General features: G+C 38.3%; 1 protein-coding gene across 11 annotated transcripts in view; it reads left to right on the top strand.

The window, feature by feature from the left end:
* ARHGEF9 (Cdc42 guanine nucleotide exchange factor 9) overlaps window positions 1-22,690 on the top strand; it is a 212,052-nt gene extending 189,362 nt beyond the window's left edge. For all 11 annotated transcript variants that reach the window (XM_038587547.1, XM_038587555.1, XM_038587551.1 and 8 more), the window contains 2 exons: window positions 19,373-19,532; window positions 20,682-22,690. In XM_038587547.1, coding sequence (XP_038443475.1) covers window positions 19,373-19,532; window positions 20,682-20,736 — 215 coding nt within the window. In that variant the 3' untranslated portion in view covers window positions 20,737-22,690. The remainder of the gene's footprint in view (window positions 1-19,372; window positions 19,533-20,681) is intronic.
* The last annotated feature ends 379 nt before the right edge of the window (window positions 22,691-23,069 follow it).

The following is a 23,069-nucleotide window of genomic DNA, read 5'->3' as shown; positions in this document are numbered from 1 at the left end:
TGTATAAAGAACTCTAAAAACTCAGCAATAAAAAAAACTATATGATCCAATTAGAAACAGGGCAAAAGACAGATATTTTACTGACAGGATTATATGAATGGCAGTTAAACACATGAATGGCAGTTAAACACATGAAAAGATGTTCAACATTTTTAATCAGTGGAGAAATGCAGATAAAAACCACAGTGAGATATCAGTACATACCTATTAAAAAGACTAAAATAAAAAATGGTGACAACATGGAATGCTGACAAGGGAGTAGAGGAACCAAATCATTTATACCTTGCTAGTGAGAATGTTAAATGGTACAGCCACTCTGGAAAATAGTATTGTGGTTTCTTAAGCCACAAAACATACAACTACCATATAACCCAGCAATTATACTCGTGGGCAGTTTTCCCAGAAAAATGAAAACTTACTTTCACACATACATCAAAAAAACCCTCTATGTTAACTAACTTGAATTTAAGTAAAATCTTGGAGAAAAATTAAAACTCCAAACAAATGTTTATAGCAGCTTTGTTCATAATAGCCCAAACTGGAAACATGTCAGATATCTTTCAGTGAGTGAGTAATTATGGTATATCCATACCATGGAATATTACTCATGAATAAAAAGGAGCCAACTATTGGTACATTCGGCAACCTGGGTGAATCTCCAAGGAATTTTGCTGAATAAGAAAAGTCAATCCCCAAAGATTATATATATGGTATGACTCCATTTATATAACATTCTTGAAATGATGTCATTTAGTAATGTGGAACAGATTAGTGATTGCCAGTGGTTAAAAAAGGGGTAAGGTCAGGAGAAAAGTAAATGTGGTTATGGAAGAATAACAAGAATGATTTTGTGATATAGAAATGTTCTCTCTTGTCTGTGTCCTATAACCATGTTAATAATCTGCTTGTAATATTGTACTACAGTTTTGCAAAATATTATCATTGAAGAAACTGAGTAAAGGCTACAAAGCATATCTCTATTATTTCTTACAACTGCATGTAAATCTACAATACTCACAAAATAAAAAGCTTAATTGAGAAATTAAAATGACCACTTCCCAAATTTTCTCCCTAATATTTTCATATCATTTGTTGGTACCCAGTACCCTCATATTTTTGACACTTACCACCTTTGGAAATTGCCTATTAGAGGACATCATCAAAATGGCAGAATAGTTTTCTACTGTCTTCCCTCTAAAAACATTGGTTTTGGCAGTCACCCACAGATGCATGTGCTTTTGTGAAAGTTCAAAAGTCCAGGAGAAAAGTTCCAGAGCACCCATGGAGAAAAAAAAAATCCATGACTAGGTGCATGGAAAAAATATGCCAATCAATAAACACTAGAGGAAGTGAATGCTTTTTTCAAATGCAAAGAGCAATTCAAGACAACAAGGAACATGAAAAATTAAGGAAACATGACATCACCAAAGGAACACAATTTTCTAGAAACTGACCCCCAAAGACATGGAGATATGCAATTTTTTTCCAGTAAACATTTCAAGATAGTTGTTTTAAGTTCAGTGAGTTACAAGGAAGCAGAGAGAGACAATTCAACGTCAGAAAAACAATACACAAAACAAGAAATTTAACAGAGAGTAGAAATAATAAAAAAGAATCAAACAGAAATTATAGAGCTGAAGAATATAACAAATGAAATAGAAAAAAAATTCAATAGAGAACATTAACAACAGATTGAACAAGCAGAAGAAAGAATTTGTGAAGGCAAAACTGGTCATTTGAAATTGTCCAGAGTAGAACAAAGGAAAAAAAAATTAAAAAGTGGAGAAAAGCCTATGTGAGTTATGAGATAAAATTAAGAGAGAAAATCTATAAAATATTGAAGTCCCAGAAGAAGCAAAGAGGGGGAAAGGAGAAGAATGCTTATTTAAAGAAATGACAGCTGAAAAATTTCCAATTCTGGATGGGTATTTAAATATTCAGCTTCATGAAGCTCATTGGTTTCCAAACAATTTCAACCCAAATGATCTTCTTCAAGATACATTATAATTAAAACTGTCCAAAATCAAAGACAAATAGAAAGTATTAAAAGTAGCAAGAGAAAAACAATCATCAAATACAAGGTAACCCACATAAAACTATTCAAAGGTTTCTCAGCAGGAACCTAGTGGACTAGGAGAGAGTGGGATGTTATATAGTCAAAGTTCTGAAAGAAGAAAACTGTCAGCCAAAATACTATACCCAGGAAAGGTGTCCATTAGAAATGAAGGAGAGAGAAAAACTTTCCCAGAGAGAGAGAGAAAATGAGAGAGAGAGAGAGAGTTCATTACCATTAGACTTGTCTTACAAGAAATGCTGAAAGGAGTTTTTAAAGCTTAAATGAAAGGATGCTAATTAGTAACATGAAAACATATGAAAATATAAACACACAGGTAAAACAAGTATATAATCTAATTCAGAATATTCTAATATGGTGATGTATTAGTTACTTATACCTATCAAGGATAAGGTATGAACGGATTAAAAATAACTATAGCTACAATAATTTATTAATGGATAAGAATAAAAAGATGGAAATTATGACATCAAAACATAATATGTGGGGTTGGGGATTAAAAAGGTAGAGTTTTATTATGCATTTAAAGTTAATTTGTTATTAGCATAAAATAGACTATTGTAACTATAAGGTGTTTGATGTAAGCCTCACTGTAACAACAAAGCAGACACCTAGACATACAAAAAAAAAAAAGACATGAATCAAAGCATACCTTTGGAAAACTATCGAAGATAGCAAAAGAGGAAGAGAAGGACAAAAGAGCTATAAAACAAAGTAATAAGATGACAATAGAAAGTCCTTACCTATTAACAATTTTTTTCTGCAGTTTATTTATTTTTTATTTAAATTCAAGTTAGTTAACATGTACTGTAGTATTGTTTCAGGAGTAGAATTTAGTGATTCATCACTTATATATACCACCCAGTGCTTATCCCAACAAGTGCCTTCCTTAATGCTCATCACTCATTTAGCCCATCCCCCACCTGCCTCCCCTCCAGGACATAAATGAATTCAATTCCCTTATCAACGTGCATAGAATGGCTGAGTGAATAAAAATACAAGACACAACTATACATTGTCTACAAAGGTCTAAGTTCATCTTTGAGGATACACATAGCCTCAAAATTAACATATGGGAAAAGATATTCCGTGCAAGTGGAAGCCAAGAGAGAGAAAGGGTAACTATTCTTATATCAGATAAACAGAATATAAGTCAAAAACTTTCACAAGAAACATAGAAGGTGGGATCCCTGGGTGGCGCAGCGGTTTGGCGCCTGCCTTTGGCCCAGGGCACGATCCTGGAGACCCGGGGTTGAGTCCCACATCGGGCTCCCGGTGCGTGGAGCCTGCTTCTCCCTCTGCCTGTGTCTCTGCCTCTCTCTCTCTCTCTCTCTCTCTCTATGTGTGTGTGACTATCATAAATAAAAAAAAGAAAAAAAAAGAAACATAGAAGGTCATCATATAATGATAAAGGGATAATTTATCAAGATATATATGTCCCCAAAACATAAATATATAAATTAAATATATATGCACCAAATATGAAGCACCTAAATATATTAAGCAAATATAAATATATCTGAAAGGAAGAAACAGAAATATAATTAAAGCAACAATTGATGGGATGAACACTGAGTGTTATACTATATGTTGGCAAATCAGACTTCAATATAAAAAAGAAATATAATTAAGGCAATGATTGATAGAGCACCTAGACAAAAAAATGATTAAGAAAATGTTGGACTGGAAATATATTTATTTTTTAAAAGATTTTATTTATTCGAGAGAAAGAGTAAGGGAGAGAATGAGCAGAGGGGGAGGGGCAAAGGGAGATGGAGAAGCAGACTCCCCTCTAAGTAGGGAGCTCAACATGGGGCTCAAACGCAGAATGTTGAGATCATGACCTGAGTGGAAAGCAAATACTTAACTGACTGAGCCACACAGGTGCCAATGGACTAGAAATATATTTAGACCAATTTGGACCGACTTTATTTATTTATTTATTTATTTATTTATTTATTTATTTATAAAAACAGGCTTTAAAAATATTTTATTTACTATTTATTCATGAGCAAGAGAGAGAGGCAGAGACACAGGCAGAGGGAGAAGCAGGCTCCATGCAGGGAGCCTGACATGGGACTTGATCCCGGGACTCCAGGATCAGGCCCTGGGCCGAAGGCCATGCTAAACCACTGAGCCACCTGGACTGCCCAATTTGTATCATATTTAGACCTAAAAGACATACAAGAATCATGCCATCCAATAGCAGCAGCTCTTTTCTCAAGTAGAAATGGAACATGTTCTAGGGTCATAAAACAAGTTTTAGCAAATTTAAGAAGACTGAAATCATGTCAAGTATCATTCACCACAATGGTATGAAACTAGCAATCAATAACAGGAGGAAAACTGGAAAGTTCACAAATATGTGGAAATTAAACAACACACTCCTGAACAACCAATGAATCAAAGAAGAAATCAAAAAGAAAAATTAAAAAAAGATCTTGAGATAAATGAAAATGAAAACACAACATAACAAGTTATTGGATATAGCAAAATCAGTTCTAGGAGGGAAGTTTATAGCTGTAAAGCCTACACAAAGAAAAAAAAATTGAAATAAGCAACCTAACTTTACATTTCAAGGAACAAGAAAAAGAAGAAAATTTAAGGCCAAAGTTAACAGGAGAAAGGAAATAAAGATCAGAGGAGAAATAGAGACCAGAAAAACAATAGAAAAGATAAGTTAAGAGCTGGCATTTGAAAAGATAAACAAAATTGAGAAACCTTTACTAAGAAAGAAAGAGAAGACTCAAATAAATAAAATCAGAAATTAAATAGGAGATATTACATATGATACCACAGAAATAGAATCATGAAGATGACAAGTGTATACTGTGAACAAGTATACACTAACAAATTGGATGACCTAGAAGAAATGAATAATTTCCAAAAAACATCAAATGTACCAAGATTGAACCATGGAGGTAGAAAATCTAGCCATACCAAAGATGAGTAAAAAAAAAAAATTACTAAGTAGAAACATCCCAACAAAGAAAAGCCCAAGAATAGTTTCACTAGTGAGTTGTACCAAGTATTTAAAGAATTAATGCCAATCCTTCTCAAACTCTTCAAAAAATTGAAGAGAAGAGTACATTCCCAAACTCTTTTTATGAAATCAGCATTACACTGACATCAAATCCAGATAAGGACACCACAGGGAAAGAAAACCACAGGACAATATTTCTGATGCAAAAGTTCTTAACAAAATACTGGCTAACCAAATGCAAGAGCACATTAAAAGGATCATACAGCATCATTAAGTGGCATTCATTACTGAGATACAAGGATGGGTTAACATATGCAAATCAAAAATGTAATACACCACAATAATAGAAAGATAAAAATCATATAATCTCAATAGATGCTGAAAAAAGTATTTGACAGAATTCAACATCTTTTCATGATAAAAAATCTCATTAAATTAGGTATAGAAGGAACTACCTCAATATAATAAAGGCAATATATAGAAAATCTACAGCTAATATCATATTTAATGGTAAAAGTTTAAAAGCTATTATTCTAATATAAGAACACAGTGGTGCCAGATCTCACCACTCCTATGCAAAATAGTACTAGAAGTCAAGCAGAGAGCAATCAGGTAAGAAAGAAAGAAGAAAGAAAAGAAAAAAGAAAAGGAAAGAAAGAAAAAGAAAAGAAAAAGAAAAGAAAAAGAAAGAAAGAAAGAAAGAAAGAAAAAGAAAGAGAAGAAAGAAAGAAAAGAAAGAAAGAAAAAGAAAGAAAGAAAGAAAGAAAGAAAGAAAGAAAGAAAGAAAGAAAGAAAGAAAGAAAGAAAAAGAAAGAAAGAAAGAAAGAGGAGGGGAGAGATATATTCCCCATCTGGCAGTTAAGACAAGAGAGCTAAATTAGTCAGAAGTTTTATAGCAAGGAGAACAGAGAAATATAGTGCTCAAGCACAATTAAGCTGTAGAACCCTCACTGGGGGATAAGGGGGCTAGGGAATAGCAGGGCTGGCTGAAGGCCTGGAATGAGAGGCCAGGGATTCGAGGGAAGTCGGTGGGAGAAGCTCAGAGGGCAAATCAGGGCTAAGGGCTCAGGCCTTAGGACCAATGGCATGGACTACTAAAGGGCTAGAGTTGGCACTCATGGGAAAAAAAGAAAAGATTTTGTATGTAGAAAATCTTAAAGACTACCAAAAAACTGTTAGATTTAATCAATGAATTCAGTAAGGTTTCAGGATGCAAAGTCAACATACAAAAATCATTAGCATCTATACACCAACAATGAGCTATTCAAAAAACAAAATAAAACAGTCCATTTATAATAGTATCAAAAATGATAAAATACTTAGAAATAAATCTAGCCAAGCAGGTGAAAGATGTATTCACTGAAAACTCTAAGACATTTATGAAAAAAAAGGAAGATATCCTGTGCCTCTGGATTTGAAAAATTAATATCATTAAAATGACTGTACTGACAAAACCATCTATAGTTTCTGTGCATTTCCTGTCAAGGTTCTAATGACATTTTTTCCAGAAATAAGAAAAACAATTCTGAAATTTATATGGAACCATAAAAGACTCTAAAGAGCCAAAGTAATCTTGAGAAAGAACAAAGCTGGAACCATCACACTTTCTGGCTTCAAAATATATTACAGAACTATGGTAACCAAATAGTTTAGCACTTGGAAAAATACAGATACAAAGACCAATAGAAAAGAATCTAGATCCCAGAAATAAACCCATGCATATACAATCAAGTAAAATCTGACAAGGGAGCCACAAATATTCAATAAAGGACAATCTCTTCAATAACTGGTTCTGGGTAGTCACCTGCAGAAGGATGAACTAGACCCCTATGTTACATCACCCATAAAAATTAACTCATAATGGCTTAAAGACTTAACTATAAATATATATATATATATCTTCAATTGCTATAAGAAAATATGGAAAAATCTTCTTGACATTGGTTTTGGCAATGAATTATTGGACATGGCACATAAAGCACAAATAACAAAAGAAAAACTAGTGGAATCACATCAAATTTAAAGGTTCTGCACAGCAAAAATCAACAAAATAGAAAAGCAACCTATGGAATGGGAAAAATACTTGCAAACTACATATGTGATAAGGAGTTAATATCCAAAATATTAAAGGAATTCATACTACTCAATAGCAAAAACCCACAAATAATCCAATTAAAGAAGAGACAAATGATTTGAATAGATACTTTTCCAAAGAAAATATTCAAATGTCCAACAAGTACATGAAAAGTTGCTCAACATCACTAATCATCAGGAAATGCAAATAAAAAGCACAATGAGATAACACTTCACACCTGTTAGAATGCCTATCAAAAGACAAACAATAACAAGGACTGACAAGGATATGGAGAGAAAGGAACCCCTGTATACCGTGGGAATGTACATTGGTACAACCAATATGGAAAACAGTATGGAGGTTAATAAAAAATTAATATGATCCAGCAATTCCAGTTTAGGGTATATATCTAAAGGAAATGAAATCACTGTCTCAAAGAAATATCTGCTCCCTATGTTCACTGCAGCATTACTCACATTAGCCAAGACATGGAAACAACCTAAATGTCCTTTAGCAGACAAATGGATAAAATAAATGTATATAAAGTACACACTCACGGAATATTATTCAGTCATAAAAGAAGGAAATCCTGCCTTTTGCCACATCATGAATGAACCTGAAAGGTATTATGCTAAGTTAAATAATTCAGAGAAAGACAAATACTGTATGATCTCACTTATATGTGAAATGTAATAAAATTGAATTCATAGAAAGAGAACAGATTGGTGGTTGCCAGATGCAAGAGGGTATGTAGTGGGAGAAATGGGTAAAGGTAGTCAAAGGGTACAGGCTTATAAAATAAGTGTATAGCATGGTCACTAAAGTTAATAATACTGTATTGTAAGTTTGAAAGTTTCTAAGAGAGATCTTAAAAGTTCTCATCAAAAGAAAAAATATATAACTATGTGAGGTGGTAGATGTTAAATAACCTTCATGTGATTATCATTCTGTAGTGTATATATACATCAACTCATTATGTTGTACACCTTAATCATATCCAATGTAATACGTGTATTTTACCTCAATAAAACTAATGGACAAAAAGGAAATACAAAATCTGAGCAGCTCAGTGAGACTAAGACGACTGAATTAGCAATCAAAAACCTCACGAAAAGAAAAGCTTAGGACCAGATGGTTTCACTAGTGAATTCTATGAAAGATTTAAAGAAGAATTAATACCACTTCTTCTCAAACTCTTCCTAAAAACCTGAAAAGAACACTTTCAAACTCATTTTATGAGGCGAGGATTACACTGACACTAGTTCCAGATAAAGACAATATAAGACAATATAGGTCATTATTTCTGATAAATATGATTCAAAAATTCTCAAGAAAATGCTAGCAAACCAAATTCAGCAGCACATTAAAAGGATCATACACCATCATCTAGTGGAATTCATCTCTAGGAAGCAGAGACATATGCAAATCAATAAATGTGATGCACAACATTAACAAATATAAGATAAAATCACATTCCTATAGATACAATACAAGCATCTGACAAAATTCAACATATTTTCATGATTAAAATTCTCAGTAAATTTGTATATAAGGAACATACTTCAACATAATCAATGCGTTATATGACAAGCCTAACCACTATTAACAAGTATGCTCAATGGTGAATGGCTGAAAGCTTTTCCTCTAATATCAGGAACAAGACAGGGATGCCAACTCTCACCACTTTTACTTAATGTACTGCTGGAAGTCCTATCCAGAGCAATCAGGCAAGAAAAAGAAAGGAAGAAGCAAAATTGTCCCTGTTTGGAGCTGACATGATTTGTTTTAGGAAAAATCTAGAAACTCTCCTAAGAGATAATATTAGAATACTATAATAATAATGGAATTCAATAATGTTTCAGGATACAAAATACAAAAATTACTTGTTTCAATAACAATGAACATTGAAAAGAGAAATTAAGAGACACTCCCATTTACAATAGTACAGAATAGGATAAAGTGCTTAGGAATATATTTAACTTCAGCAGTTAAAAATCTATACACTGAAAGCTATTAGAAATTTATAAAAGAGGAGGGAGGGGCAAGATGGCGGAAGAGTAGGGTCTCCAAATCACCTGTCTCCACCAAATTACCTAGAAAACCTTCAAATTATCCTGAAAATCTATGAATTCGGCCTGAGAATTAAGGAGAGAACACCTGGAATGCTACAGTGAGAAGAGTTCGCGCTTCTACAAGGTAGGAAGACGGGGAAAAAGAAATAAAGAAACAAAGGCCTCCAAGGGGGAGGGGCCCCGCGAGGAGCCAGGCTGAGGCCGGGGCGAGTGTCCCCAGGACAGGAGAGCCCCGTCCCGGAGGAGCAGGAGCTGCACCGACCTTCCCGAGCGGAAAGGGGCTCGCGGGGAGTTGGAGCAGGACCCAGGAGGGCGGGGATGCCTCGGGCTCCCCGGGGACAGTAACAGCAACTGCGTGCCCCGGAGAGTGCGCCGAGCTCCCTAAGGGCTGCAGCGCGCACGGCGGGACCCGGAGCAGCTCAGAGGGGCTCGGGCGGCGGCTCCGCGGAGGGGGCTGCACGGCCCCGGGAGCAGCTCGGAGGGGCTCGGGCAGAGGAAGAGGCTCCATGCGGAGGGGGCTGCGCGGTTCCAGGAGCAGCTTGGGGGGCTTGGGCGGCAGCTCCGCGGAGGGGGCTGCGCGGCCCGGGAGCGCGAATCCACCAGCGCAGGCTCCGGAGCACAGGGCGCCGGGACACAGCCCAGGATCCGGCCTCCCCCGGGACAGGCAGAGGCCGGGAGGGCCCAGGACAGCAAGGACGCTCCTGCCCCAGCTGAGCAGATCAGCGGCGCCGCCCCGGAGCCTCCAGGCCCTGCAGACGGAGAGCTCCGGAGTTCCTGCAGGGGCTGAATCCAGGTTTCCAGAGCTGGCCCCGCCACTAGGGCTGTTGCTCCTGGGGCCTCACGGGGTAAACAACCCCCATGAGCCCTGCACCAGGCAGGGGCACAGGAGCTCCCCCAACTGCTATCACCTGAAAATCAGCACAGCAGGCCCCTCCCCCAGAAGACCAGCTGGACTGACTGACAACTTCCAGAGGAAGCCAAGGGACTTAAAGTACACAGAATCAGAAGACACTCCCCCGTGGTTCTTTTTTTTTTTTTTTTGTTCTGTTTTGTTTTGTTTTGCTTTTTGATTTGTTTCCTCCCCCCACCCCTTTTTTTTTCTTTCTTTTTCTTTCTCTTCTTCTTCCCTTTTTTTTTCGTTTTTTTCTTCCTTTTTTTTCTCTCTCTTTTCTTTCCTTCTTTCTCTCCTCTCTTTTTCTCCTTTTCCCAATACAACTTGCTTTTGGCCACTCTGCACTGAGCAAAATGACTAGAAGGAAAACCTCACCTCAAAAGAAAGAATCAGAAACAGTCCTCTCTCCCACAGAGTTACAAAATCTGGATTACAATTCAATGTCAGAAAGCCAATTCAGAAGCACTATTATACAGCTACTGGTGGCTCTAGAAAAAAGCATAAAGGACTCAAGAGACTTCATGACTGCAGAATTTAGAGCTAATCAGGCAGAAATTAAAAATCAATTGAATGAGATGCAATCCAAACTAGAAGTCCTAACGACGAGGGTTAACGAGGTGGAAGAACGAGTGAGTGACATAGAACACAAGGTGATAGCAAAGAGGGAAACTGAGGAAAAAAGAGACAAACAATTAAAAGACCATGAAGATAGATTAAGGGAAATAAACGACAGCCTGAGGAAGAAAAACCTACGTTTAATTGGTGTTCCCGAGGGTGCCGAAAGGGACAGAGGGCCAGAATATGTATTTGAACAAATCCTAGCTGAAAACTTTCCTAATCTGGGAAGGGAAACAGGCATTCAGATCCAGGAAATAGAGAGATCCCCCCCTAAAATCAATAAAAACCGTTCAACACCTCGACATTTAATAGTGAAGCTTGCAAATTCCAAAGATAAGGAGAAGATCCTTAAAGCAGCAAGAGACAAGAAATCCCTGACTTTTATGGGGACGAGTATTAGGGTAACAGCAGACCTCCACAGAGACCTGGCAGGCCAGAAAGGGCTGGCAGGATATATTCAGGGTCCTAAATGAGAAGAACATGCAACCAAGAATACTTTATCCAGCAAGGCTCTCATTCAAAATGGAAGGAGAGATAAAGAGCTTCCAAGACAGGCAGCAACTAAAAGAATATGTGACCTCCAAACCAGCTCTGGAAGAAATTTTAAGGGGGACTCTTAAAATTCCCCTTTAAGAAGAAGTTCAGTGGAACAGTCCACAAAAACAAGGACTGAATAGATATCATGATGACACTAAACTCATATCTCTCAATAGTAACTCTGAATGTGAATGGGCTTAATGACCCCATCAAAAGGCGCAGGGTTTCAGACTGGATAAAAAAGCAGGACCCATCTATTTGCTGTCTACAAGAGACTCATTTTAGACAGAAGGACACCTACAGCCTGAAAATAAAAGGTTGGAGAACCATTTACCATTCGAATGGTCCTCAAAAGAAAGCAGGGGTAGCCATCCGAATATCAGATAAACTAAAATTTACCGCGAAGACTATAGTGAGAGATGAAGAGGGACACTATATCATACTTAAAGGATCTATTCAACAAAGGACTTAACAATCCTCAATATATATGCCCCGAATGTGGGAGCTGCCAAATATATAAATCAATTATTAACCAAAGTGAAGAAATACTTAGATAATAATACACTTATACTTGGTGACTTCAATCTAGCTCTTTCTATACTCGATAGGTCTTCTAAGCACAACATCTCCAAAGAAACGAGAGCTTTAAATGATACACTGGACCAGATGGATTTCACAGATATCTACAGAACTTTACATCCAAACTCAACTGAATACACATTCTTCTCAAGCGCACATGGAACTTTCTCCAGAATAGACCACATATTGGGTCACAAATTGGGTCTGAACTGATACCAAAAGATTGGGATTGTCCCCTGCATATTCTCAGACCATAATGCCTTGAAATTAGAACTAAATCACAACAAGAAGTTTGGAAGGACCTCAAACACGTGGAGGTTAAGGACCATCCTGCTAAAAGATGAAAGGGTCAACCAGGAAATTAAGGAAGAATTAAAAAGATTCATGGAAACTAATGAGAATGAAGATACAACCGTTCAAAATCTTTGGGATGCAGCAAAAGCAGTCCTAAGGGGAAATACATCGCAATACAAGCATCCATTCAAAAACTGGAAAGAACTCAAATACAAAAGCTAAACTTACACATACAGGAGCTAGAGAAAAAACAGCAAATAGATCCTACACCCAAGAGAAGAAGGGAGTTAATAAAGATTCGAGCAGAACTCAACGAAATAGAGACCAGAAGAACTGTGGAACAGATCAACAGAACCAGGAGTTGGTTCTTTGAAAGAATTAATAAGATAGATAAACCATTAGCCAGCCTTATTAAAAAGAAGAGAGAGAAGACTCAAATTAATAAAATCATGAATGAGAAAGGAGAGATCACTACCAACACCAAGGAAATACAAACGATTTTAAAAACATATTATGAACAGCTATACGCCAATAAATTAGGCAATCTAGGAGAAATGGACGCATTCCTGGAAAGCCACAAACTACCAAAACTAGAACAGGAAGAAATAGAAAACCTGAACAGGCCAATAACCAGGGAGGAAATTGAAGCAGTCATCAAAAACCTCCCAAGACACAAGAGTCCAGGGCCAGATGGCTTCCCAGGGGAATTTTATCAAACGTTTAAAGAAGAAACCATACCTATTCTCCTAAAGCTGTTTGGAAAGATAGAAATAGATGGAGTACTTCCAAATTCGTTCTATGAGGCCAGCATCACCTTAATTCCAAAACCAGACAAAGACCCCACCAAAAAGGAGAATATCAGACCAATATCCCTGATTAACATGGATGCAAAAATTCTCAACAAGATACTAGCCAATAGGATCCAACAGTACATTAAGAAAATTATTCACCATGACCAAGTAGGATTTATCCCTGGGACACAAGGCTGGTTCAACACCCGTAAAACAATCAATGTGATTCATCATATCAGTAAGAGAAAAACCAAGAACCATAGGATCCTCTCATTAGATGCAGAGAAAGCATTTGACAAAATACAGCATCCATTTCTGATCAAAACTCTTCAGAGTGTAGGGATAGAGGGAACATTCCTCGACATCTTAAAAGCCATCTATGAAAAGCCCACAGCAAATATCATTCTCAATGGGGAAGCACTGGGAGCCTTTCCCCTAAAATCAGGAACAAGACAGGGATGTCCACTCTCACCACTGCTATTCAACATAGTACTGGAAGTCCTAGCCTCAGCAATCAGACAACAAAAAGACATTAAAGGCATTCAAATTGGCAAAGAAGAAGTCAAACTCTCCCTCTTCGCCGATGACATGATACTCTACATAGAAAACCCAAAAGTCTCCACCCCAAGATTGCTAGAACTCATACAGCAATTCGGTAGCGTGGCAGGATACAAAATCAATGCCCAGAAGTCAGTGGCATTTCTATACACTAACAATGAGACTGAAGAAAGAGAAATTAAGGAGTCAATCCCATTTACAATTGCACCCAAAAGCATAAGATCCTTAGGAATAAATCTAACCAAAGAGGTAAAGGATCTATACCTTAAAACTATAGAACACTTCTGAAAGAAATTGAGGAAGACACAAAGAGATGGAAAAATATTCCATGCTCATGGATTGGCAGAATTAATATTGTAAAAATGTCAATGTTACCCAAGGCAATTTACACATTTAATGCAATCCCTATCAAAATAACATGGACTTTCTTCAGAGAGTTAGAACAAATTATTTTAAGATTTGTGTGGAATCAGAAAAGACCCCGAATAGCCAGGGGAATTTTAAAAAAGAAAACCATATCTGGGGGCATCACAATGCCAGATTTCAGGTTGTACTACAAAGCTGTGGTCCTCAAGACAGTGTGGTACTGGCACAAAAACAGACACATAGATCAGTGGAACAGAATAGAGAACCCAGAAGTGGACCCTGAACTTTATGGTCAACTAATATTCGATAAAGGAGGAAAGACTATCCATTGGAAGAAAGACAGTCTCTTCAATAAATGGTGCTGGGAAAATTGGACATCCACATACAGAAGAATGAAACTAGACCACTCTCTTTCACCATACACAAAGATAAACTCAAAATGGATGAAAGATCTAAATGTGAGACAAGATTCCATCAAAATCCTAGAGAAGAACACAGGCAACACCCTTTTTGAACTCGGCCACAGTAACTTCTTGCAAGATACATCCACGAAGGCAAAAGAAACAAAAGCAAAAATGAACTATTGGGACTTCATCAAGATAAGAAGCTTTTGCACAGCAAAGGATACAGTCAACAAAACTAAAAGACAACCTACAGAATGGGAGAAGATATTTGCAAATGACATATCAGATAAAGGGCTAGTTTCCAAGATCTATAAAGAACTTATTAAACTCAACACCAAAGAAACAAACAATCCAATCATGAAATGGGCAAAAGACATGAACAGAAATCTCACGGAGGAAGACATAGACATGGCCAACATGCATATGAGAAAATGCTCTGCATCACTTGCCATCAGGGAAATACAAATCAAAACCACAATGAGATACCACCTCACACCGGTGAGAATGGAGCAAATTAACAAGGCAGGATACAACAAATGTTGGAGGGGATGCGGAGAAAAGGGAACCCTCATACACTGTTGATGGGAATGTGAACTGGTGCAGCCACTCTGGAAAACTGTGTGGAGGTTCCTCAAAGAGTTAAAAATAGACCTGCCCTACGACCCAGCAATTGCACTATTGGGGATTTACCCCAAAGATACAGATGCAGTGAAACGCCGGGACACCTGTACCCTGATGTTTATAGCAGCAATGGCCACGATAGCCAACCTGTGGAAGGAGCCTCGGTGTCCAACGAAAGATGAATGGATAAAGAAGATGTGGTTTATGTATACAATGGAATATTACTCAGCTATTAGAAACGACAAATACCCACCATTTGCTTCAACGTGGATGGAACTGGAGGGTATTATGCTGAGTGAAGTAAGTCAGTCAGTGAAGGACAAACATTATATGTTCTCATTCATTTGGGGAATATAAATAATAGTGAAAGGGAATATAAGGGAAGGGAGAAGAAATGTGTGGGAAATATCAGAAAGGGAGACAGAACGTAAAGACTGCTAACTCTGGGAAATGAACTAGGGGTGGTAGAAGGGGAGGAGGGCGGGGGGTGGGAGTGAATGGGTGACAGGCACTGGGGGTTATTCTGTATGTTAGTAAATTGAACACCAATAAAAAATTAAAAAAAACAAATAAAAAAAAGAAATTTATAAAAGAAATTGAAGAAAACACAAATAAATGGAATAATATTCTGTATTTATGGATTGTAAATATTGATATCATGAAAATGCCCTTACTACCCAAAGCCATCTGTAGATTTATTGTAATCCTTATCTAAAATTCCATGGCATTTTTCACAGAAGTAGATAAAACAATTATAAAATTCATATGGAACCACAAAAGACCCCAAATAACTAAAGCAAACCTGAGAAAGAAGAACAAAATTGGTGGCATCATGTTCTCTGATTTATTTAAACTTTATTCCAAAGCAAATAGTAATCAAAACAATATACTGGCAATAAAATCTGACATATAGACTAGTGGGAGAGAATCAAAAGACCAATTATATCCATTCATCCTTCGATGGACACCAAGGCTTCTTTCACAGTTTGGCTATTGTGGACATTGCTGCTATAAACATCGGGGTGCAGGTGGATGAATGGATAAAGAAGATGTGGTCTATGTATACAATGGAATATTACTCAACCATTAGAAATGACAAATACCATTTGCTTCGACGTGGATGGAACTGGAGGGTAGGTATTATGCTGAGTGAAATAAGTCAATCAGAGAAGGTCAAACATTATATGGTCTCATTCATTTGGGGAATATAAAAAATAGTGAAAGGGAATAAAGGGGAAAGGAGAGAAAATGAGTGGGAAATATCAGAGAGGGAGACAGAACATGAGAGACTACTAACTCTGGGAAACGAACAAGGGGTGGTGGAAAGGGAGGTCAGCAAGGGGTGGGGGTGACTGAGTGACGGGTACTGAGGGGGGCACTTGATGGGATGAGCACTGGGTGTTATGTTATATGTTGGCAAATTGAACTCCAATAAAAAAAATGAGAGAGACCAATTATAAACCCATAGTCAACTAATATTTATCAGGAGGTCAGGAATACTCAGTGGGGAAAGGATAGCCTCTTTTATAAATGATATTGGGAAAATTGGATTTTCACATGCAAAGGAATGTATTGGACTCCTGTCTTACACTGCTCAGAAAAATTAACTCAAAATGAATTAAAGATTTAAGTGGAAGACCTAACACCATAAAAATCCTAAAAGAAAATATAGGGAAAATACTCCTTGACATGATTTTGGCAACAAGTTTTTTAATATGACACCAAAAGCATGACCAAAATAAAAAAAAGTGGGACTACATCAAACTAAAAAAAAAAATCAACAAAATGAAAAGGCGACCTACAGAATGAGAGAAAATATTGGCAAACCATGTATCAGATAAGGGATTAATATTCAAAATATATGAGCAACACATACAAGTCAACTACAAACTACAAAAAATGGGCAAATGACCTGAATAGATGTTTCTCCAAATAAAGCATGCAAATGCCCATGTAAATGTTCTACAAGTGTAAAAAAAAAAGATGTTCAATGTTACCAATCATCAGAATAATGTAAATCAAAACCATGAGAGGTTATATTTGTTAGAGTGGCTGCTATCAAAAAAAGAGAGATAACAAGTGCTGGTGAGGATTTGGAGAAAAAGGAGCCCTTGGACACTGATGGTAGGAGTATAAATTTGTAAGGTGCTATGAAAACAGTATGGAGGGTCCCCAAAAAGTTGAAAATAGAGTGGTCATCTGATCCAGCAATTCCACTTCTAGTGTATAAGGAAAGAAAATGAAATCAAAATCCCAAAGAGATTTCTGCACCCTCATGTTCATTGCAGCATTATTCACAATAGCCACGACAATGAACAACTGATATATCCTTCAGCAGATGAATGGATAATATATATGTTACATATACAATAGAATATTATTCAGCCATAAAAATAAGGAAATATTACCATTTATGGAAACATGGATGGACTTTGAGGGCATCATACTATGTGAAATAAGTAAAACAAAAATATAAATACTATATGATTTCATTTATATTGGAATAAAAAAAAGCAAAATTATAGAAACAGAAAGTTTCTTGTTTGGTAGTTGCCAGGGCCTGGGATGGGGGAAGTATAAAGATGTTGGTCAAAGGGCACAAAAGGGTAGTTGCCAGATGAAGAATTCGGGGAATATAATGTACAGCACAGTGACTATAGTTAATATTTTAACTTGGGAGTGCTAAGAGAGTAGTTCTTAAATGCTCTTAGCACACACAAAAAAAGGTTATTTTGTGAAGTGATGGATATACTAACCTTATTGTAGTAATCATCTTGGAATATATATGTGTATCAAATCATCACATTGTACACCTTAAACTTATAGAATGTTACTTATTGATTATATCTCAATAAATCTGGAAAACAAAAGTAAGATCTAAAACAAAGCAAAACAATATTAGCTTTTAAAAAAGAACTCATTGCTTCCTACTTAAGTGCCAATGGCTGACAATGACTCAATATGATACTACTTCTAGGATAATGGGATCGAGTCATCAAACAAAGGCAAACAAAGAAGCTGTAATGTTGAAATTTCAGACATTAGCCAGCAGTTGAGGAAGCTATTTGGGAGCAGCAGAGAGGTCTTCATTGCATTCTGAATCATATGCTGTATGCAATTATGCTCTGAATATAGGTTAGGATTAAACTTTAAATTCAGCCCCTCCACCCTGGAATCTTCTATTCATGTGGATTTTGCTTTGAAGCTTGCAAATATTTCTATGAAAGTTGTAGTCATTGAATTGTCCCCTTTGAATGGTCACAAATATATTCCAAGTCTTCCTTGTATTACATGAATCATATTTTCTTTGCTTTCTTTCTAATCTACCAAATGTGACTTTCATATTAAATATGGTTTCATCACTACAACCTGAGGTAGAGTACACTTGTACCTTGCCTTTTAGAAAACCATTTCCCAACTGAAGACCTGCTTTGAAGTCACTAGTTCTTAACTTGGCTCTTTTGACACTTCTAGGGGGAGTTGAGGAGGGAGAAAACCAAATTGCTTTGAAATTAAATGGAAAGCGTTGGGTGATTTGCAGGAACGTCTGGCATAATGGATTATGGTCTCTTGGGGTGCCTGGGTGGTACAGTCAATTGAGCATCTGACTCTTGGCTTTGGCTCAGGTCATGATCTCAGGGTCATGGGATTGAGCCCTGCATTGGGATCCCTGCTCAGCTTGGAGTCTACTTAAGTTTCTCTCTCCCTGTCCTTTTGGCCCTCCTCCTGCCCCCCCCCCCTTAAATAAATAAGTAAATATTTTTAAGATTTTGTTTATTTTTTTATAGATTTTATTTATTTATTCATGAGAGACACAGAGAGAGAAAGGCAGAGACACAGGCAGAGAGAGAAGCAGGATCCATGCAGGGAGCCTGATGTGGGACTCGATTTCAGGATTCCAGTATCACACCCTGGGCCGACGGGAGGCGCTCAACTGCTGAGCCACCCAGGCGTCCCTAAATAAGTAAATCTTAAGAAAAAAAGAATGAGAAATCAAATAATGTGGATTCTAGGGACGTCTGGGTGGCTCAACAGTTGAGTGTCTCCCTTTGGTTCAGGGTATGATCCCAGTCAGGGTATCGAGTCCCACATCGGGCTCCCTGTGAGGAGTCTGCTTCTTCCTCTGTCAATGTCTCTGCTTCTGTCTGTGTCTCTCAGGAATAAATAAATAAAATATTTTAAAACAAAAAAATGTGAATTCTATCCTTTGCTTTATGACCTTAGATATGACATTTCACCACAGGTCTCAGTGTCCTCATCTGTAAAATGGCTGATAACACCAAAGCTTCTCAGTAATGTCTGAGTAGGTGGGAAAGTGTGTGTTGTTGTATTAGTCACCATACCATTCCAAAATCTGTTAAGGAATTGCAGTTTTTCCCTTGGATGATTTTCAATTCCAGTTCATACTCTCTAAATAGGCTGCCTTTAATTGTCTGCTCAAAGTGGTCACTGGATGATTTGGGAAACCACGTAACTTATACTCTCCATTTGATCTCCCATCTATTCTAGGTGTCAACTCTGCCCGCTCAATTCCTCCTTCCTACCCACCACCGCAGGACCCGTTAAACCAGGGCCAGTACCTGGTCCCGGATGGCATCGCTCAGTCGCAGGTCTTTGAGTTCACCGAACCCAAGCGCAGCCAGTCACCATTCTGGCAAAATTTCAGCAGGTTAACCCCTTTCAAAAAATAATACCTACAGGGAGGCAGATAATTTTAAAATAAAGTAAATAAAATTATATTTATAGATGGACAATTTTTTGGAGAAGCACTGTTGAAATTTATATATATATAAATATATATATCTACATATATATATTTATATATAGAGAGACACACATACACACACAGACCCTTGAGTATACACAAACACACACGTACACATACACACACACACACAGAAGGACCAAAAAACGTTTTGTTTGTTTGGGGAAGTAAAATCTGTAGTTGGTAGGAAGAGGTACCAATGACTTCTAAATATGTGATCCCTTCTTAAAAGTTTTCTGTTCTTACCCTGTCCCCCTCCCCTTTATTTTCAGAAACTGACATTTCTATGTGTTCCTTTTCTTGTTGAGATAATCTCTTTGCACACCTGTGAGTGATTCATTGACTTGTCATTATTACCATAGATGTGTTTGTATTGTTTTTTTCTTTCCTAATGATACTGATGCTGATAACTTTTGAATATACTTTAATGTGATGGAGTTTGGGAATTTGAATTTTTTTCCTTTTCCTTTTCAATGGGTAAGGGAGGATTCTCCTTTCTCTTTCTCTTCTCCCTCAGCTGACCACCTGTGAATGTTTCTGCAGGCCGGCATTTGCCCTAGACAGCCTTTTCCCTGCATCTTCCGTCCTCAGTTGTGCCAGTCTAGACATGCTCTGTTGTGCCCTGTGACATAACTGCTTGATATTTCTATTGCTTTCACTGTGTTTTAGGTGTTGTAGAGGGATCAAAACCAAACAGAATCAAGGGAGAGTCAGATTATAATAATGCTGGAGAAGACTTCTGTTCAGGGAACATTCTGCATTTGGGCTCTTCTAGCACTGGGGGTTCCCATGTTGTAGCACTGCTGGATCATGAGTAGTTTTATATCTGGGACTTAGTTGAGCTAATTATTATCTTCTTCAAGCTGCTTTGGTTATGGTGTCCCTTGTAGGCCTCTCCCTCCCCTAACCTAAAAGATCTGAGCTTGAAGCAAAGGGGCTGAGACTCTGCTTCCCGGGGGAGGGATTCAACTGCCTAGCACCAAGTAGGCTTAAAATTGGAGGTCCCAACTGAAATTATTTCAGGGGCCTGGTCATCCCTGCTTCCATTTTCAGATTACAGGTGGCATTTCTTGGAGTCTATGAAGGGGTCAAGACAGAGCACACCTGATCAAGATCATCAGCTGCCTTCAAATTATTGACCTGGACAGGATCCAAGGCTGACCATAACCTCTTAAAGGAAAGAACAGGAATGGGCATGGAAAGAGGCAGCCCTAGCCCAAGATATATACCTGCAGTTCCTACCACTCAAGTTATATGAAATTTCCCCCATTGTTAACAGATTGCATGGACAGTCTTCCGTGACTCCTTCCTTCTCCTCTCCCTGTTGTCCTTCATTCTCCTATTCTCCTGGCACAGGAAAATTACTGCTATTAGCATAAAGAACTTCTGTCACTCTAAGAAAGCCCTATGTCCAACATTCTCCCATCTCAGGACATTTGAAGTAAGTAAGTGAGGAGCCCAGTGAGGCTTCCCTATGGAGAAAAGATCTGAGGTAGAGACACTACCCTCAGGCTCATATTTTGCAGGCTTTATACTTAGGAAAAACTAACTTCTCCCACTAAGAGGCAGGGTCCCTATGGGTGCAAGAGTACCTGTTCTTCCTCCCCACATAGCCCTTTAGGTGGGCAGACCTTGAACAGCAAGAATAATGGAGTACAAAGGAGTAAGAATGGGCCCTACTATAAAGAACCACTCTAGTGAGGAATCTGGAAATTTTGAGTCTGTTCTGGACCCCAGGAGAAAACTGTCATGAAAGGACTTCAGCTTACTGAGCAGCAGCCATGGCTACATGAAGCCCTCAGCACAGCTAACTTGATTGCTGCTCTATGCCTCCTGACCCAGACCAGGCCCTGCCCAGCCTAGGAATTATTCCTCTTTGGGAATCAAATTACAAGCTCTTTATGCTACCATTCCACCACATTCAAATCAGACTTGTGGAGTAAGTCAAGGGTAAGCCTGAGATGGGCAGAGGGCTGGGGCTCGGGACTGGCCACAACTGCTCAGCAAATGACCCAGCTACTTAAGCCTCCCATGGCAAGGAACCTGGTACCCAGTGCCTAAGCTAAAATGGTCTCCCTGAAAAAAATAAAATAAAATAAAATGGTCTCCCTGGCAAACAGCATGTGTTTCAGTAACTGTGTAGGCCTCCCTTAAGTATACATCCTTTTCCTACTTTCCGTTCCTCTCCACTAGGCTTAATCTTGACGTTTTTCTCCAGGGGCTAGGAATAAACCAAGAGCGGATGGTTGGCCAAGTCCCTGGGCCTACAACATCTCTTAGCCAAGCCTCCTTGTCCTCCCTCCATTCCCTTCCCCCTGAGCCTGTGACCAGAGCTCCAGGATCAGGGATGTTACCTCTTGCCACCCACCTCTCATCTACCCAAACCACTGGCCTCACCAGATACCAAGAACTTGTGAAAACAACAAGAAATCAGTTCACCATTGGTTGGAGTATTCCCCAGCCTATGGCGGCAAAGCAGACCAGTGACCAACAGCCCCAAGGGGAGCCCTATTACCTGGGATCAGGGTCCAGGTCTATTCTGTGCCCCACAGCAGTGCTATCCCCAAGAATTCTGTAAATCTCTTCTATGTGTGCATGGCCCCCAAGCTCCCCTTTCCTCAACTCAATGAGGCCTGGATTTGCTCTCCAAAAGGCTTTGCTAGTGTATTTTTTGGGCCCTGCTGTGGGATGCTCCTAACACAGAAATCTAACTCCTCTTTCTCCCTCTATCCTCTTCTCTCTGTGTGTATAAATCTAATGGATTTATCAACGGCAGTGACAAGAGAGTTCTAACAATTCTAGTGTGAAGCCAAATAGTGATCTTTTAGTGCTTTGGGGCTGGGGTGGGCTGGGGTGGATGGATGGGTAACAGTGATTTTGATTACCCCTGCTGCTCTGCATTTGCCAGTTTATTATTTTGTTTCTTCCGAATGTTTGACGCTGTCAAACAAGTGTCAAAGTTGTGTGTTTAAAAAAATGTTTATCAACAAAACTATGATGTTGTAATGACACAAAGCCTTATGAAAATATTTATGGAGTTCAATAAAAGAAGTAAAAAGACACTTCCAGGCAGAGTTTTCTTGCCTCTGTGTGTGTGTGTGTGTGTTTTACTAGTTGCAAAATAAAGAGAATTTTCCTGATGAGGGACAGCTTATCCCAACCTAATCTTGGCCTGCCAGTCCTGCTGTTACATTGTCAGGCATCTCATGGGATGTCTGTGACCTTCCATGTCCTTTCTGGAAGAGTGGTCCATAAGAAACAAGTTTGATCCTATAACCAGGGGCACTTCAAATGTCTTTATACATGGGGCTGTTCTTCATATCACCTGTCCCTTGAGGACCTATTCCTGACCCCATTCCTTTTCCTTGTAGCTACAAGTCCAATACCTGCCCTGGGCACTCACAGGAGCTTAAAAGCTGCTTTTTGGATCTAGCCAGAGGC

This window comes from Canis lupus, chromosome X, assembly GCF_011100685.1.
Source record: "Canis lupus familiaris isolate Mischka breed German Shepherd chromosome X, alternate assembly UU_Cfam_GSD_1.0, whole genome shotgun sequence".
In the NCBI taxonomy this organism is placed as follows: Eukaryota; Metazoa; Chordata; class Mammalia; order Carnivora; family Canidae; genus Canis; species Canis lupus.
The sequence above is the reverse complement of the archived record's forward strand: the minus strand, read 5'-3'. Positions and strand labels throughout refer to the sequence as shown.